General features: G+C 41.4%; 1 protein-coding gene across 1 annotated transcript in view; it reads right to left on the reverse strand.

Annotated features, from left to right (window-relative positions):
• DSTN (destrin, actin depolymerizing factor) overlaps positions 1–18,571 on the reverse strand; it is a 42,729-nt gene that overhangs the window by 5,030 nt on the left and 19,128 nt on the right. Inside the window, exon 2 of the mRNA XM_010591521.3 lies at positions 1,469–1,776. Within this exon, the coding sequence (XP_010589823.1) occupies positions 1,469–1,776 (308 nt within the window). The remainder of the gene's footprint in view (positions 1–1,468; positions 1,777–18,571) is intronic.

Here is an 18,571-nt window from a genome sequence, read left to right on the forward strand (position 1 = left end):
TCTTTTCTTTAAGAAAAATAGTGCAAAATAAACCATTACAATTTCCATTTCTTCTTTTGTTTTCTAAATGTTCTTTAATAGGAACGCATAGTTTTCATAGTGAAAAAAAAAGACCCGGGGAAAAAAAAAATAGTGTAAATGAAGGAACTGTTCCCTGACTTCCCAGCCTAACCCTTCAGTTGCCACACCACCACTCAGCTGGAAATCCCAAAAGGGCAGGGGCTTTGTTTCATTCCAGGCGGTCTCCCCAGGCCTAACACAACACCTGGTGTGTGGCAGAAATAAAGTTTAACGAGTGCACCTTCTTTCAAAGCACGAAGGCCAGTTTGAAGTCTCACCTACCACTACTGTTAGGTACACACAGCCGTGGCCTCCAGCCTCGCTGGACAGGAAGCTGCCTCAATCAATACATGCGTTCTGACCGCGTATCTGTATCCCTCACAGTGTCTTAGCTTACTCCAGTGCTGCGAAGGCTTGCTGAAAGAGAAGTCAGGTGTGATCTAGAGCTGGCTTCCTTTAAACCTCACTTCTTTTGACCTTAGCCTCACGTCCCATACACACCCCAGCTGTTGGTGCCACACAACGAAGAGCTAAATCCTTCCCTGCCTTGTCCTGGCGGTATCAAGAGAACACTCATTCCCTCGAAGCTAGTGTGTGGCTACTTTGTACATCAAGGAATGTAGCATATAATACAATTAAATGAGGAATATGGGTGTGACTTTTAACTCAAGCTTAATCTCAAATATTAACTTACCTGAAAAGACCAGAGTAATTTAAAGAGCACTGCAAGAACAAGGCCATGGAGGTGGCTTTATAGTGCTTTTCCCACTGTGCCATCCAGAACTTTCTGCAGTGAAGACAATGATCGGTATCTGTGCTATTCAATAAGGTAGCCCCTACTGAGCACCTGAAATGTGGTAGCTGAGAAACCAAGTTTTTAATTTAACTTTAATGAATTTAAACTCACACAGCCACATGTGACTAGTGGCTACCCTCCCAGACAGCACGCACACGGAGTCCATCACAGTTGCGGACACAAGCAGTGGATGGGTGTTTAACAAAGCGGGAGGCTGGTTTCTGGCACAACATGGTGCACAGGTTGGATCTCAGTGAGGTGAACTTCCTCCTCAGTATTCTAGGAAGACTTCATAGACAGAGAAGTTCTAGCCTATAAGCAATAAGTTCAGAGGCTGCAGACAAACTTGCCTCCCTCCCCTCCCTGCCCAAAAAATCAATTACTGGAAGTCATCTTCTCTCAGGTAGACAAACAGTGGTTAGAGGGCAGTGTCAGTCCCACAAACACCAGAGTCAGCTAAGCCCTGAGGAAACCTGTATGCCAAAACGAAATGACGACACTGTAACAGCTTAAACGTAAATGACTTTGGTCTCAGGAACTGTCCTTCAAGTGCTGACAACAATGGCTTAACTCTGAGATTGACAGACACTCAGTATTTTTAACTGTGCTTACCACAAAAAAAACATCAGCTCCTCTTTTCTGGACTCCTTGGTTTCAAAGCTCGCATCATACAAAGCGTAGCGGCAATCTTTTTCAGGAAGCATTCCCACAAAATGCTTGAAAGGATCGGTTATGGTTACACCCACATCTCCAACCAAGATCTCTTTGCCTTCTTCCACGATGATGCACTTCTTGTCCGCGCTGAGACAAAAAATGACGGCCTTCTTCCTCTTCTTGATCTCTTCTGGTGTGGAGCACTTACGAACTTTCATGTCATAAAAAATGCGACACACTTCATCAGCAACTTGCACTCCTGAGGCCTAAAACGAGAAATTTTATCATGTCAAGTATAAAACACTATCTCATTTCTGGTTATAGATGGGCATAGACGTAGAAATTCAAAGGTACATTTACCATCCAATAAGAAAACTAGAAAATCTGAGCTATAATTGCTCCTAATTTCAGACATCAAACTTTTAAAAATATTCCATATATAAGGCATTCATCACTATTACGTGAGGGTAAGGGATGATCCAACTGTAACAGTTCCTGATAGCCTAAAATTTGGAAAGAAGCACTTTCTGAAGCGCTGGATTATTTCCTTCTTATAGAGGTTGCTGAGAGCCCTGAGCTGGGTAAATTGCCTCACCAATTCCCAAGTTACTTTCAAAATGCATAGTAGATGGTCAGAGTTGCTGGGCTGGGAAAATTCCATTCCCACGGCATACCACTCCCTAATAAAAGAAGAATTTAGGAAAAGGTTTTTGTTGTTCTCATATTTCAAAATTATATGATGAATACTGGGTAATATATTGACATTAAAATTTTACTTGCAAAATCTGAGTTTTAAATTAAGAACAAATAAAATGTTTTCTGTTATAACAAAGAGGATAGCTTGATTTGGGATTAGACTAAACCAGAAAAACAATTTTCTCAACAGGCTATACTTGTTATTCTGGGATGAAGAAGCAGTTAAACAAGATCCTGAAGGCAAACTAAGATCAGTTTTTTATCTTCTTCAAGGCAGGCGCTGTTCACATGAACGTTATCTGTGGCTATCTATGCTTCATTAGCAACTGTGGTTTGCATGCCAGCTTTTCTACAGCAAGAGTCATAAACTTCATAGAAGTTAAATACTAAGCAGATAAATTAATGATGCCCAAATTCAATGTCCAGTAATTTGATTAAGAAACAAAACTGCAAGTAAAATGAAGATAATCCACAGAACAGGAAAAAATACTTGCAAGTCATATACATAACAAAGAACTTGTACCCAGAATACATAAAGAATTTTTATAACTCAACAACATAAAAACAAATAGTCCAACTTAAAAATAGACAAAGGATTCGAACAGACATTTCTTCAAAGATGTACAAATGGCTGATAAGCACATGGAGCTCTATGGTGCAGTGGTTAAGAGTCTGGCTGTTAGTTAAAAGGTTGGCAGTTCAAATCCACCAGCCTCTTTTTGGAAACTCTACGGGGCAGTTCAACTCTGTATAGGGTCGCTATGAGTTGGAATCAACTTGACAGCAATGGGTTTGGTTTGGTTTTGATCATCAGTCATTAGGGAAATGCAGATCAAAACCACAGTGAGATACTACTTCACACCCACTAGAGTGACTAAAATAAAAATATGTGGATAACAACAAATGTTAGCAAGGATGTGCAGAAATTGGAACGTCATGCACTGTTGATGGAATTGTGAGAAAAGGTACCACTGCTCTGGAAAAAAGGTTGGCAGTTCCTCAAGAAGTTAAACATGGAGTTACCATATGACCTAGCAATTCTACTTTTACACAAGAGAACTGAAAACGTAAATGCACATAAAAACTTGTATACAATTGTTTATAGCAGCATTATTCATAATAGCCAAAAGATGAAAACAACCAAGATGTCCATCAACTGATGAATGGATAAACAAAGTGTGATACAGTCACACAATGAAATATTACGCAGTCATAAAAAAATGAAGTACTGCTGATACACGATACAAGATTGTGAACCTTGAAAACATTACGCTAAGTGAAAGCAGACAGACAAAAACGGTCATATACTGTACAATTCTATTTATAGGAAATGTCCAGAATAAGCAAATCCACAGGCATAAAAGTAGATTAGTGGTTGCCAGAGCCGAGGGGAGGATGGGGAGTGACTGCTAATGGATATTTAAAAAAAAAAAAACAACCACTGCCATTGAGTCAATTCCAACTCATAGCGACCCTAGAGGACAGAGTAGAACTGCCCCACAGAGTTTCCAAGGAGCACCTGGTAGATTTGAGCTGCTGACCTTTTGGTTAGCAGCCGTAGCACTTAACCACTACACCACAAGAGTTTCCTGCTAATGGGTATAGAAATTCTTCTTCAAATGATAAAAATGTTTTAGAATTTGATAGTGGTGATAGATGCACAACTCTAAAAAACCACTGGATTGTACACTTTAAAAAGATAAGGTTTTTGGTATGCAAATTATCTCAGCAAAGCTGTTATTAAAAGATGCGTGTGAGAAGTCTGGGAAAAAAGACACTAAGAGCCTTTATTCAATATTAAGGTAACTGGGTCATTTAATTATCCTGTTCATTTAAAGACCTCTAAATATAATATGGTGTCCCCGGACGGCCCAATGGTTAAGTGCTCCTGGCAATATGCTTCACAGCCTTGAAAACCCTACGGAACACAGTTCTTCTCTGACACGCATGGGATCGCCAGGAGGCAGAGCTGACTCAACGGCACCTAACAACAAACAACACACCATCAAGCCCACATCGGACCCACACTTTCTGCATATAAACGAACAGCTCACTCTCAATGAACGAAGTGGCTGATATAACAGAACTCAGACAAGAAAAGTAACTCAAAAGTAAACAATCTTACCACTTTCCTACTTTTAAAAAACACTTTCCTTTAACCTATTACTGCTTTAGGAGGAGTATTTTTATGATCTTCACAACTTACCTATGTTAAGCAAGTTAAGAATCTTTGTTTTTTTTTTAACAAAGATGAATAAAATGTTCCAAGCGACAAAACATTATGAAGAGCCAGAAACGAACGCCAATCCCTCTAACCTCCTGGTCTGCAATGTTGACATGTATGCAAGTCACATTTGATCCAACGACCAATTTTTAAAAGCAACGTTTGAAGCCTCAACCAATATTTGATGCGTCTGTCAATATCTAAATGAAGTACTTCCAACAACATTCCGTGTTCCGACACAGAAATCCGTCAGATTAACCCCGTGCCAGCAGCTGAGAACAGCGGTATGTGATGTCCGCTCCACAACTACAACGCGGCTAAACCACCCAAACCGGCAGATCTCACGGGTGCAGTCCAAGTCTCACTAAGGGGAGTTTGGGCTTTTTTCTATCAGAAACGAGGCTCCGTAAAGGTTTCTGATGAAGGAAACATTATAGACACTTCTGCCTGAGGAAGTGAACACTGAAGACTGTGAAGGGGAAACCAGAAGCAGAAAGACCAGTTTTGAGACAATTACAAATATCCAGAGGAGAGAGCTCCGAACTACACAGCAGTGGCGTTGAGAACAAACCAACCCAAGGAACTGCTGAGCTGGTGTATGAACTGCTGTGTACATTCTCAACAACAAAGTAAGTAAAACTAAAAACCAATCCAAGGGCATTTCAAAGTAGAACCAATATAGCTGAGTGAAACGTGAAGGAGGAACATCAAAGAAGACCCAGGGCTTTCTAGACTGGTGACTAGACAGGTTGTGACGTATAAAGAGAAGGGGCTGGGGACAGTACGGTTTGCCACGTCAATTTTGAAGGATGTACAGGATACCCAGGTGATGATGACCAGTCAGTGACTGGAAATACGGGCATGGATCTAATAGGAAGTTGTGCCTAATAGGTATTTAGGACTATAGCCAACACCATGGGGCCACCAACACTAAGTGGCAAGAGGAAGAAATGATCAAAAAACTAAGAAAAAGTACAAAGGGAGAAAACTGCATCCTAGAAGCCAAGGGAGAGTATCCTGAGGAGGTAGGTCACCAGTACAAAAAACTGCAAAGTTTGGGAAGAATAACTGAAAACAGATCACTGAGCTTGGCAGCTGGGTCTCTCAGCATTTCAGCAGATTGGAGGAATAAGGCAAAAATCTGGAAAGCAGGCTGAGGACCCACAGGGAACTGAGGCAGTAAAGGCAGAAACCACAGATGACTCTTCAGGCTGATTAACGGCAAAGGGAAAGCTGAGTAATAGCTTTATGGAAGTTATCTTAGAACTGGGGAGACCTGATCATATTAAAAGTTTCTGAGCTTGAAGGAGTAAAACATCAAAGAAAAAAGCTAATTTAGACGCTGTCTAAATCGCTATGAGTTAGAATCAACTCGATGGCAATGGGTTTGGTTTGGTCTAAATCACAACAATTCTATGAAGGAGGCATCATGATTATTTGCATTTTGTAGACAGGGAAACTGACGCCCAGAAAAGATTAAACAACCTGTCCAGGGTCCCTGGGATTTGAACTCAGGCAATCTGGCTCCAGAGCACACTCCTAACCACTCACATAATTAACAGTCAGAGCTCGAAAGAGATTAATGAGACCCAGGGTGGAGAGAGAGGAGCTGGTCTTAGAAAAGGATACATGTTTTTTCCTCTAACATTGGGGAGGGGGGAGGGGGACAGTTTTAGAGGGGGAAGATACACTGCTTAAGCCAGGAGGAGTAGGGCAGGAGTTTGAGAACCTACTAGTTAAAAATGTTCAATAGCTATTATGGAGAATTTCAAAAGGAATCACCTTTGAACAAGTAAAAGGGTCCGAGGACCACTAAAGGCCCCGTGTGGCAGTGGTGGTGCCATCTGGCACTGTAATGTGGTAACACGCCAACAGCCCTGGAGCAGCAGGCAAAGCAGCTGCCGGTGGCAGTGCAGGTGGGAAGGAAGGACACTGTGTCCTCCCTGGATCTCATCCAAGCTTGTGGTTTCAATCATCTAATCCAAACACTTCACGCACTGTCCGGACTTCTCCTTTTCTGAGCTCCCAGACTTTACACTCAATTTCCTACCTGACATCTCTAGTTGGATGGCTCAAAGGCATCTAACGCTCAGCATGTTCAAAATCAAATACCAAATGGTCCCTTCTAGTTGGTCTTCCTTTCCTAGTTCGCATCACCATCCTTCTAGTTATACAAGCCACACACCTAAGAGACATTCACAGCAGCTCCTTCTCTCCCACCTCACTTGTCTTTTATTTTCATTCCAAGACATCCATTTCTCTCTATCTATGCAGCCACTTTCCCAGCCCAAGCTACCACTGCTTCTCATCTGAACTGTTACGATAACCTCCCAAGTGGTTTTTATTCTTTTTTGAGGGGTGGGGGAAGGATTCAGAGTGTGTGTAGATCACACTGTTTCCTCTTCCTGGTCCACAGGTAGACTACATTCCCTAGCCTCTTTGTGAGTTCAGATGGGGCCATGTGACTGAGCTCTGTTCAGTGAGCTATGGGCACAAGTGATATATAAACCACTTCCAGTCCTGGTCCTTTAAAAGTGATCTCTAAACTGTCTTCTCCTGTCAAGATGACCTTGATGGACACACTACAAGATAGAAGAGGACTATCCAACCCCACTGGACTTTTATGAATAGAAATAAATCTTTACCGCGTTAAGCCGAGATTTTGGGTTTAATTTGTTGCTGTGGTTGTTCTAATACAACAGACTGCCCATGCCCACTGCTGATCCCCTCTATCCTCCAGTTCATTCTCTACATTGCGGCCAGAGAGATTGGAGACATGAATCCATCACCATACGTCAAAGACTTCAATGGCTTTCCATTGGTCTGAGAACAAAAACAGTAATAATTTTTGAGCATGCATGATCTATCTGGCTTTACCCACCTCCCCAGCCTTATCTTACACCACACATTCTCTGCAATCTTACTGCCCTGGCTGCCTTTTTATTTGTCATGCTCCCTCCCCACTTCAGGGCCTTTGCTCATAACACATACTCTGCCTGGACAGTACTTCCCTCCCCCCTTCACTGCCTAATGCACTCTTCAGATCGCTTAGCAAGTCTCACTTTGCAAAGTCCTCTGGGTCAAAACCTCCATCATGTGCTCCTATTAGATCATGTATCTCTACCCCGTAGCACTTATCATAGTTTTAATGTTCGATTTTTAAGATGATTTTATTAATGTCTGTCTCTCCAAATAGGCGGTAAGTTCCTTAAGGGGCTATAAATTTCTTAAGGGCAAGCACTGTGTCTATCTTGTTCACTACTGTGTTGACCTGAGGAAATCACAGATGAATCAAACCCCCAAGGAAGACATGTGACTAAAGGAGGAGATAAAGATAGCATATATAAAGCTTAATACTTGGCAGAACATTCATTATTCCTTGATAAACTCCAACTGGGGCGGGGGCGGTTTCAAAGAGGTCAAGATTAAACTGAGGAGGCATAGCTAGTCAAGGAAGATTTCATGAAGGAGGTGGCTGTAAGCTGACTTTGTTGTTAGGCGCTGTCAAGTTGGTTCCAACTCAAAGCAAACCCACGCACAAGAGAACCAAACACTGCCCCTTCCTGCGCCATCCTCATAATCGTTGCCATGTTGGAGGCCACTGTTGCAGCCACTGTGTCAATTCATCTTGTTGAGGGTCTCCCCCTTTTTTGCTGACCCTCTACCAAGCATGATGTCCTTCATCAGAGACTGGTCCCTCCTGATAACATGTCCAAAGTATGTGAGACAAAGTCTTGCCATCCTATCTTCTAAGGAACATTCTGGCTGTACTTCTTCCAAGACAGACTTGTTCATTCTTCTGGCAGTCCATGGTGTATTCGATATTCTTCGCCAAGACCATAATTCAAATGCATGAATTCTTCCTTGGTCTTCCTTACTCACTGCCGAGCTTTCGCATGCGTTATGAGGCAACTGAAAATACCATGGCTTGGGTCAAGCGTACCTTAGTCCTCAAAGTGGCTCCTTTGTTTTTTAACACTTTAAAGAGATCTTCTGCAGCAAATTAAAAAAAAAAAAATTTGTTTTTTTTTTTTGTTTGATTTCCTGATTGCTCCTCCCATGAGCATTGATTATAGATTCAAATAAAATGAAATCCTTGACAACTTCAATATTTTCTCCATTTATCATGATGTTGCTTATTGGTCCAGTTGTGAGGATTTTTGTTTTCCTTATGTTGACTTGTAATCTGTTCTGAAGGCTGTGGTCTTTGATCTTCATCAGTAAGTGCTTCAAGTCCTCTTCGCTTTCAGCAAGCAAGGTTGTGTTATCTGCATATTGCAGATCGTTAATGAGTAAAGGACTCTAAAATAAGTGAACTGAAAGGACGAAAGAGACCACTACTAACAAAGGGAACCAGGCACATACAATATGAAACAAGGGTAAGGAAGAGGAAATTGAAGAAGTGAACTGGCTTCAGGTAGAAGAGGGCTTCAATGGCAGTCTCAGGAGTTACAGACACTGGATATTTTTCAAAAGAAAAATAAGACACCAGAGTTGTGCTTTTGGAAGACATGAAGCCATGCATAAGATATAACAGGACAAGAAGAGAATTTGAACAGGGAGATCAGTTCAAAGGCTAATTTAATAAGTAAGGCAAGAGGTGATAAAGGCCTTAACCAGGGTAGTGGCAGTAGTACCAAAGAAGAGGGGATGGATGTTCAATACCACACAGGTATTGACTGCATCTGGGAACCAATGGACTGGAAGAGGGAAGGTGGAAAGGAGTCAGATTAAAGTGCTTTGATGATCACGAGGCTGATTAGTTTCACCAAATGTTCACCTCCCCTAATCTTTCTGTTGCAGAGGCTTTGATGTTAGACAAGTACGGTTCCTCATGACTAGTAATTTTATGCTAAATTTTGCCTGTGTAAATTACAGGCAGTCCCAGGGTTACAAACAAGATCCACTCCTAACTCTGCCTTCAAGTCAAATTTGTAGGTAAGTCCGAACAGGTGCATATATGGTTCTTATTTAGCCTTATTTTAGTACGAGAAAAAGGAGCTCTGGTGGCACAGTAGTTAAGAGCTCAGCTGCTAATCGAAAGGTCGGAGCTTCAGACTCGCCAGTTGCTCTACGGGAGACAGATCCGGCAGTCTGTGATTTACAGACTTGGAAACCCTACGAGGCAGTTCTACTCTGGCCTACAGGGTCGCTATAAGTTGGAATTGATATGACAGCAACGAGTTTGGTTTTTTGGTGCAGCATGTGAAGGTGACTGTAGTGAAGATTTACTGGGAGTAGGGCTTGGTTCAATCGTTTCAAAGTGAGGGCAAACTTACGTAACATTAAAGGGCAAGTAGGAATTGTCTGTAAGTTGGACATTAGTAACCCAGAGACAGCCTATAATCAAAAGCTCCAGTAGGTAAACTGTATGTTAGATTGAATTTAGAAGGAATAAATACGCTTAAATGTATTCTACCTTGATTTACTCGGTGAATCTTTGAGCCAGCACCAATACAGAAGAAACGAAGATGAAACAACTGGTGCCTGGATTCTTGACAATGATTTTTATAAAGCAAAACTGAAACAAGAAGGACAGACAGAGCAGGGAGAGGATACTCCTCCAGCGGCCTGGCCCACGACGCACCCCGGGACTCCTGCCTTCCCCCGAGGCCCCTCCTCCCTAATGCCGGTATAGCTCCTCCCTCCAAACTAGTAACTCTTCTATTTTGATTCCAGTGGGTAAGTTAACAATCTGGGGTAAATTAATGGGATGGTAAAAAGATTAAATATTACTTAAGTAACTGCAGTTTAATTATTAACATCTTAGTTATCTGACGGTGCTGTAACAGAAATACCACAAACGGGTGGCTTTAACAACCAGAACTTTATTCCCTCACAGTCTAGGAGACTCTAAGTCTAAATTAAGGGTGCCAGCTCCAGGGGAAGGCTTTCTTTCTCTGTCAGCTCTGAAGGAAGGTCCTTGTCATCAATCTTCCCCTGGCCTAGAAGCTTCTTAGCACAGGGACCCCGGATCCAAAGGACATGTTCTGCTCCTGGCTCTGCTTTCTTGGTGGTAGGAAGTCCCTTCATCTCTCTGCTAGCTTCTTTTATATCTCAAAAGAGACTGACTCGAGATACAACCTAATTTTGTAGATTGAGTCCTGTGTCATTAACATAACTGCTTCTAATCCTGCCTCATTAATATCATAGACGCAGGATTGAGAACACACAGGAAAATCACATAAAATGACAAAATGGTGGACAATCACAGGACTGGGAATCATGGCCTACCCAGGGTGACCCAAATTTTGGGGGAGCACAATTCAATCCATAACATCTCTGAAGACCAAAAGAAGATAACTTTGAATTAAAGCACCAGAATTATGAGGGCAACAGTCCATTCAAACACCTCCACTAACTAACTAACTGTGTCACCTTGGACAAGACACTTAACATCTCTAAATTAAATTTCTTCCACTGTGGGGTCCCTGGATGGAGCAAATGGTTAATGTGCTTAGCTGCTAACCACAAGGCTGGAGGTTCAGGTTCACCAAGAGGCACCTCAGGAGAAAGGTCTGACAGTCTACTCCCGAAACCTCGGCCACTGAAACCCTATGGAGCAGGGCTCTACCCTGACACACACACGGGGTCACTGCCCTGAGCTGGCGCCAACCCGATGGCAACTGGTGGTGGCCTTCAACCGCAATTTAGGGGAAGCGCTTATCAGACTCCAACGTGCCCAGGAGTCCTCTGGGGATCTTGCTAACACAGCTTTTGCAATCTGAGTTAGAACGTCCGGGGTAGAGTCTGAGGTTCTGTATTTCTACCCAGCTCCACGTGATGATCGCTAAAATTTGGTTGTAAAATTTTATGAAATACAGGACATCTTAGCTCATTGCTGTTTACTTCTTTGCCTACAGGTTTAATTTTTATAATGAAACAGCAATAATAAGAGTGACTCACAACTACTGACAGGCGCAAAGTCAAAGCATTTTTTGTACTAGTGCCTGGGAGTCTTAACCTTTTTTGGTGCAATGGACTCTGGTGAAGTCTATGGGTTTTAAGTAAAACATTATTCTCAAAATGTTTTAAATAAAATAAAGCACGTAAGATTACAAAAGAAGCCAATTATACTGAAATAGCAGTTCCTCTGTGGTGACAATTAAGAAGTCCTGTGAGACTATTAATTCTGACGGATTTGTTATCACAAAGACACATTATGGTGGATCTAAAAAAAATAAAAAACAGTGTAACACTGATATACCGAGCCATGTGTTCTTTATCTTTGCATCGTGCTTTTACCAAACAGAAAGAGTCCTCTCCCATCAGTCTCATTTCTCATAATTTCTCTAAAGTGAGAACTAATTTCATGTTAGATTGTGAAGGTATTAACTGCTTAGCTGTCAAGAAAACTAAAGTTTATTTTAAAAAGCAAAATCAAACTCAGTTTTACTTTAAAATTTTTTTTAAGTTATTTATATCCAACTGCAAAGCTTTGACAATAAGGACCATTAAAGGATACTCTGAACAGAGCACCAAAATTTGCTGCCCAGCTGGGAAGAAAAATCTGGAGAGCAAAAACAGACCGCTAGTATAACCAGCATCCACCACTTCGGCTTCTCCCTGCTCTGCTCCAGCGACCACCAGAGAGTACCCACCGCTCCTAGGTCTCCGCCCCATGTCACAAGAGTTGCTGTTAGATAATTACTGTTGGGGTCAGGTGTCATCGAGTCGATTCCACCTCTCACAGCAGCCCCATGCACAACAAAAGAAGTGCTGCCCGGGCCTGCACCGTCCTCACAATCATTAGATAATTACTTTGCTGCTTTTTATCTCATTTGACAATCAGTTTCTAACTTGCACGTGAAGCACAATGGATTTCAAACTGGTCTGAGTCACCTCTGGCAGAACTTTTGTAAAATACTGATTCAAGGACCTGACAGAGAGTAAATCAATACGCCTGAGGTATTGTCTTTATAATCAAGGTTCACTCAGAATCTCTAAATACAGTTACCACGTGCTCACACACCAAAAACAAAACCAAATCCGTTGCCGTGAAGTCGATTCCAACTCTCGGTGACCCCAGGCGTTGCAAAGTAGAACCGCACTCCAGAGGGTTTTAATGGCTGTGACGTTTTCGAAACAGATTTTAAGGGCTTTCTTCCTCTAGGGGGGTTCAAACCACCAACCTCTTGGTAAGTACCCAAATGCTTAACCATTTGCGCCAGCCACTCAGGGCTCCACTGCTCACATACACAGAGGGAAGTAAATGATAGAGAGTACGGAGAATATGGAAACACTGGGTATTTTAAAGTCGCAAACAACAGAACACAACTTACAACATTCATTCTTTCTTAATTCTAGCATAAAGGTGTACATAATCTTTGAGACTTGAATATCAAGTTTTTCTGTAATGCAACTTTTTTAGGCCACTGAACCAGTCCCAAAACTAAGTGTAATGGCTCACACTGTCCATTCTAAACCAACTATCAGCAACTGTGATCTATTTCTATTACTGCTAAACTCAAGTAGGACACCTGACCTTGGTTCCATAATCAATACCAACTATACTTTACCCAAATCTCATTATGGAAAACGGGGATGGAATTATTTTGCTACCTCAGAAAAGTAAATATTATTTTTTTTTAATTATATTTCTAGGCTAAAAGAGTCTGAAATACTTGAAAGGAGGTTACTGCAAATTAAAACACAGCAGACAAATACAACCTCAAGGTTTACAAACACCTGGCAGAAAAGAGGCATTACTAGTTCCTTTCTCAACCTACCAACTCTGAAACTACCCAGCATAACTGCCAATCAGAGGAGTTGGGAAGCTTAAAAATGGGTTCATGATTCCCCATGCCTTGCACAGAGGCCAAGAGAAACAGAAAAATGACTTTGACTAAAAACATTTGGGCTTCTGGCTATTATAATGATGCGTATGAGCAATAATGTTGAGAAAACAAATAAGCCAGGAGTGACAGTGCTTCAAGCACGTTTCCTAACATAAGTGTCAAAGACTTCACAGGTTTTGTGTTAAGATGGGGGGGGTGGGGAGGTGTGGTTTGAATACTATATACACATCTAATTTAGTTCCCTACCAAAGCTCCAATGAAAGTACAAAATGAGATCTTTTTAAAACACAAACCCACAAGTAAAACATACAAAATACGTGTGTTCAAAAAGAAAGAAGTGAAATTAGTTTGAGAAGCCCTTAGATCCCTAGTTCCTCTCCTAAACTCTACCCTGCTCCTCCCTTAGCCCTGAAGACTGGAGTTCATTGTCTGGAGAGGGTAAACCGTAGGTCTTTCTGACCTGGTCATCATACTGAAAACAGGAAAGTAGACAGCCACAGTAAGTAACGGGTAAGACACACTCACCAGCACCCTGAAGTCTGCCAGAAATTACTAAGCCGTTACATCCACTGTCCTAGAGACCTGTGCTGCCCAGTAGAACTTTCCGGGATGATGGAAATGTTTTATATCTGCACTTCCCAATATGGTAGCCACTAGCTACACTTGGAATGTGGCTAATGCAATTGAGGAACAAGATTTAAAATTTTATTGTATTTTAAATAATTTAAATTTAAATAGCTACATGTGGCCAGTAGCTAATTAATGCTCTTAATAGTAAAATAGTATGTTTTGGATAAACAAATTTATAAAATGAATTACAGTTGTCTGTCTTGAGAAACAGTACATCCTTTAGCATTATTGATGACTCAGCATCATCTGGAACCTCAGTTATTATATAATGACAGGATAATGCCTCCCCAATATTATTTCAGAATGGGGATTCCAGAACATTTAACTGTGCTCATGAGGAACCTGTACATAGATCAAGAGGCAGTTGTTCGGCCAGAACAAGGGGATACTGAGTGGTTTAAAGTCAGGAGAGGTGTGCGTCAGGGTTGTATCCTTTCACCATACTTACTCAATCTGTATGGTAAGCAAATAATACAAGAATCTGGACTATACGAAGAAGAACAGGGCATCAGGATTGGAGGAAGACTCATTGACAACCTGCGTTATGCACTGACACAACCTTGCTTGCTGAAAGCGAACGGTACTTGAAGCACTTACTAATGAAGATCAGAGAACACAGCCTTCAGTATGGATTACACCTCAACATAAAGAAAACAAAAATCTTCACAACTGGACCAATGAGCAACATCATGATAAACAGAGAAAAGATTGAAGTTATCAAGGATTTCATTTTACTTGGATCCACAATCACCACCCATAGAGGCAGCAGTCAAGAAATCAAAAGACACATTGCACTGAGTAAATGTGCTGCAAAGGACCTCTTTATAAAGTGTTGAAAAGCAAAGATGTCACCTTAAAGACCAAGGTGTGCCTGACCCAAGCCATGGTATTTTCAATCACATCATATGCATGTGAAAGCTTGACAATGAATAACGAAGACCAAAGAATTGACGTCTTTGAATTGTGGTGTTGGCGAAGAATATTGAATACACCACGGACTGCCAAAGGACAAATCTGTGTTAGAAGTGCAACCAGAATGCTCTTTAGAAGCAAGGATGGTGAGACTGGGTCTTACATACTTTGGACATGTTGTCAGGAGGGATGAGTCCCTGGAGAAGGCCATCATGCTTGGCAGAGTACAGGGTCAGCGGAAAAGAGGAAGACCCTCAACGAGGTGGATTGACACAGTGGCTGCAACAATGAGCTCAAGCCTAACAACGATTGTGAGGATGGCTCAGGATCGGGCAGTGCTTCATTCTATTGTGCATAAGGTGGCTACGAGGCGGAGCCGACCCGACGGCACCTAACGACACTATTATTTCAACCACGGTTTACTATCGTACGTATGGCTGACTGTGCCTGGGAGCGAGGACGCAATCTTGTGGGAGATTCAGACAGATTTTTTTTTAAGTACCTAATCTGACTGTTAATTTGGAAGAGTCAAAATGAGCAATCAAAATGAAGAATGGTCAAAGTTTCAAACAAGCAGTGCTTGACTGTAAGCAAAGATTTTAATTCTTAGAGATGGCGTAATAAGAGTTGTTTTTGACTCCTTGGGAAAAAACAACAACTGGGTATTGGGGAGGAACTGAAATAATGACTGTTAAAAGAGAAGGCCTACATTGTCATTGTCAGTTGCCATAGAGTCGATTCCTACACACGGTGACCTCCAGTGTACAGGGCAGAACTGCTCCCTGGGGTTTTCAAGGCTGTGACCTTTCAGAACCAGATCGCAGACCTTACGTTCTCAGCAGCTGTGGGTAGGGTCAGAACCACCAGCCTTTCCATTAGCCATTCACATCACCCAAGGGCCTCTGTAAGGTTTATAGAACAGCAATAAAGACAACTTCATTTTGTAAAATATTACATATGGGGTTATTCCAGATGTATCTTAACAATTAACTGGAAATACATTTTATAAGTAAATGGAAAAAGATGCTGAATATTTTAAAAATTTGACCAAAAACAAAACAAAAATAACAACTGGTTGTGTTCTCCTTCTCATGAACAGAATTTGGAACACGTAACTTAGAAAAACCTTTTTTAGCCATGGAAGCCCTGGAGGCCCAATGGTTAAATGCTACAGCTGCTAACCAAAAGGTCAGCTGCTGGAGGCTACCAGGTGCTCCTTGAAAACTCTACAGGACAGTTCTACTCTGTCCTACAGGGTCCTATGAGTTGGAACTGACTCGAAAGCAATGGGTTTGGTTTTTTTTAGCCAGAGGAGAAAACATGGGGTTGAATCAAACTTGTTCAAACCTTGTAACTTGCACAAGCGAGCTAATTTTTGCAAGCCTCACTTCGATCATCTATATTTTGGAATTATGATAATCCTAACTCACACGATTGACAAAACCACACATGTAAAGCACCTAAACACCACCAGTGCCTGGCAATGGTATCATCTGGTAAGTAAAGGGTCTTACATTATTTAACCAGAAAACCTACAAACGCTTCTTCAGGTCTTCCTAGATACCAATGAGGTCAATTCTACATAAAGCCTTCAGGTAACAGAATGCTGTGAATAAAAGAAATCCAGGCAGCTTAAAGCTGGCATTCCAAAGGGTAATTCCTTTCTGTTCTCTGATGACCAGAACTACAAGTAAAAAGCAAAACTGACATTTTGATGTGTATCTCTTCTTTCTTCCCATAGCTACTAAGTGGGTGAACAGCAAAGACATGCAAAAGTAAAGGATGGTATCAGTCCTCTTCAACACAGTAAGATTCTGTTACACTACTCCTGCCTTTTCCCCGGGCACAATTATCACCTACAGTCACAGCTTCCAATCTATTCCTTCCTGTCCGAAGCCCTGCTGAAAATGTGCATTTCTAACAAGTTCCCTGCTGAGAATTTTTATTTTACTGTGCTTTAGAAAAAAAAAATTTTTTAGATGAATGTTTACACAGCAAATTAATTTCCCCTTCAAAAATTTATACACAAATTGTTTGATGACATTAGTTGCAATCCCTACAATGTGTCAGCACTCTCTCCCCACCTCGTGCTCCCCACGTCCACACATCCATTCATCCAGTTTTCCTGTCCCTTCCTGCCTTTTCCTCTTTGTTTCAATGGCAATGAGTTTAGTTTTTTGGGGGGTTGCCAGTTTGGTCTCGTATACTTGACTGATCTAAGAAGCACACTCCTCACGTGTGTTATTGTTTGTTTTACAGGCCTGTCTAATCTTTGGCTGAAAGGTGGACTTTGGGTAGCTTCAGTTTTGAGTTTGGAGGGTATCCAGGGGCCATAGTCTCAGGGGTCCCTTCAGTCTCTGTCAGACCAGTAAGTCTGGTCTTTTATTGTGAATTTGAATTTTGTTCTACATTTTTCTCTTTCCTCTGTCTGGGACCATCTATCGCGATCCCTGTCAGGTCAGCGTTAGTAGCCGAGCACCATCTAGTTCTTCTGGGCTCGGGCTGGTGGAGGCTGTGGTTCCTGTGGTCCTTTAATCCTTTGAATTAATATTTTACTTGTGTGTTTGGTTTTCTTCATTCTCCTTTGCTCTGGAAGTGATGGGACCAATAGATGTATCTTAGATGGCCCCTCCCTGCTGCTGAGGGTTTGCATTTCTAACAAGTTCCCAGAATTTATACGTAACAATGACCGGGGGATATTGTTAAAATATACTGATTCAGTGTATCTGTGGTGGAAATGCAAATTCTCAGCATGGAACTTGTTAGAAATATAAATTCTCAGCAGGGTTTCATAAAAACCCACAATGATGAAAAACCGGTGCATTTGTCCCAAAATTCGTCCCTCCACAATATATATTAGTCAAACGAACACAGAGTAAATTCTCAATCCCTTAAACTTAAAAGGTCTAGAGCTGCTGGGTGCCCTTTTATAGACTGCGCTTTGCTTAAGGGTGTCCTGGCCAAAGGGGCACGACAGAGCTGAATATAAGTTCATGCTCCACTAGTCAAGCCATGTGCCTGCAGGGCTGCAAATGTTCAAAAGGACGCTGACGCTGTGTCACCCAGTGGGAGCACCACTTTTTAATTTGAACAAAGTTACCATATAAGTTTATCAGTGATCCAGAAAAACGTCCCAAGTTAACTCTTTGCCTTATGGCACTGGTTTATTCCAAATGCCAGGGTGACTGGATAGTGTTAACTTTACGACCAGTTCCCAAAGTACAGAAAACCTTCATTCACTTCATAGCAAAGTGCCATGTTCTTCAGATAGACTCTGCAGACCAAACAGCATTTGTACTAGCTATATATTAATGTTTAAAGAGTTCTGATTAAAAAAAAAAAAATCCTTTAGGGCTAAACTTCACTTAGTGGGAAAAAAATTCATTCATTTTTTATTCAATAACCTAAACTCTATGCTATATGGAACACCACTGTGGTGCAGTGAATTGCCTTTACAGGCATGCCTCAGAGATACTGCAGGTTTGGTACCAGACCACTTCATTAAAGCGAATATTGCAGAAAAGTGAGTCACATGAATTTTTTGGTTTACCGGTACATATAAAAGTTATATTTACACTATACTGTAGTCCGTTAAATATGCAATATCATTATGTCTAAAAAAACAATGTACACACCTTCATTAAAAAACACTTCATTGCTAAAAAATGTTAACCATCATCTGAATCTTCAGCAAGTTGTTATCTTTTGGTTGGTGGAGGGTCTTGCCTTAATAGAGTTTAGGTTAATGAATAAATGAATTTTTTCCCACTAATAAAGTTTAGCAATACAAATTTTTATCAC

The sequence above is a fragment of the Loxodonta africana genome, chromosome 24, assembly GCF_030014295.1.
Source record: "Loxodonta africana isolate mLoxAfr1 chromosome 24, mLoxAfr1.hap2, whole genome shotgun sequence".
NCBI lineage: Eukaryota > Metazoa > Chordata > Mammalia > Proboscidea > Elephantidae > Loxodonta > Loxodonta africana.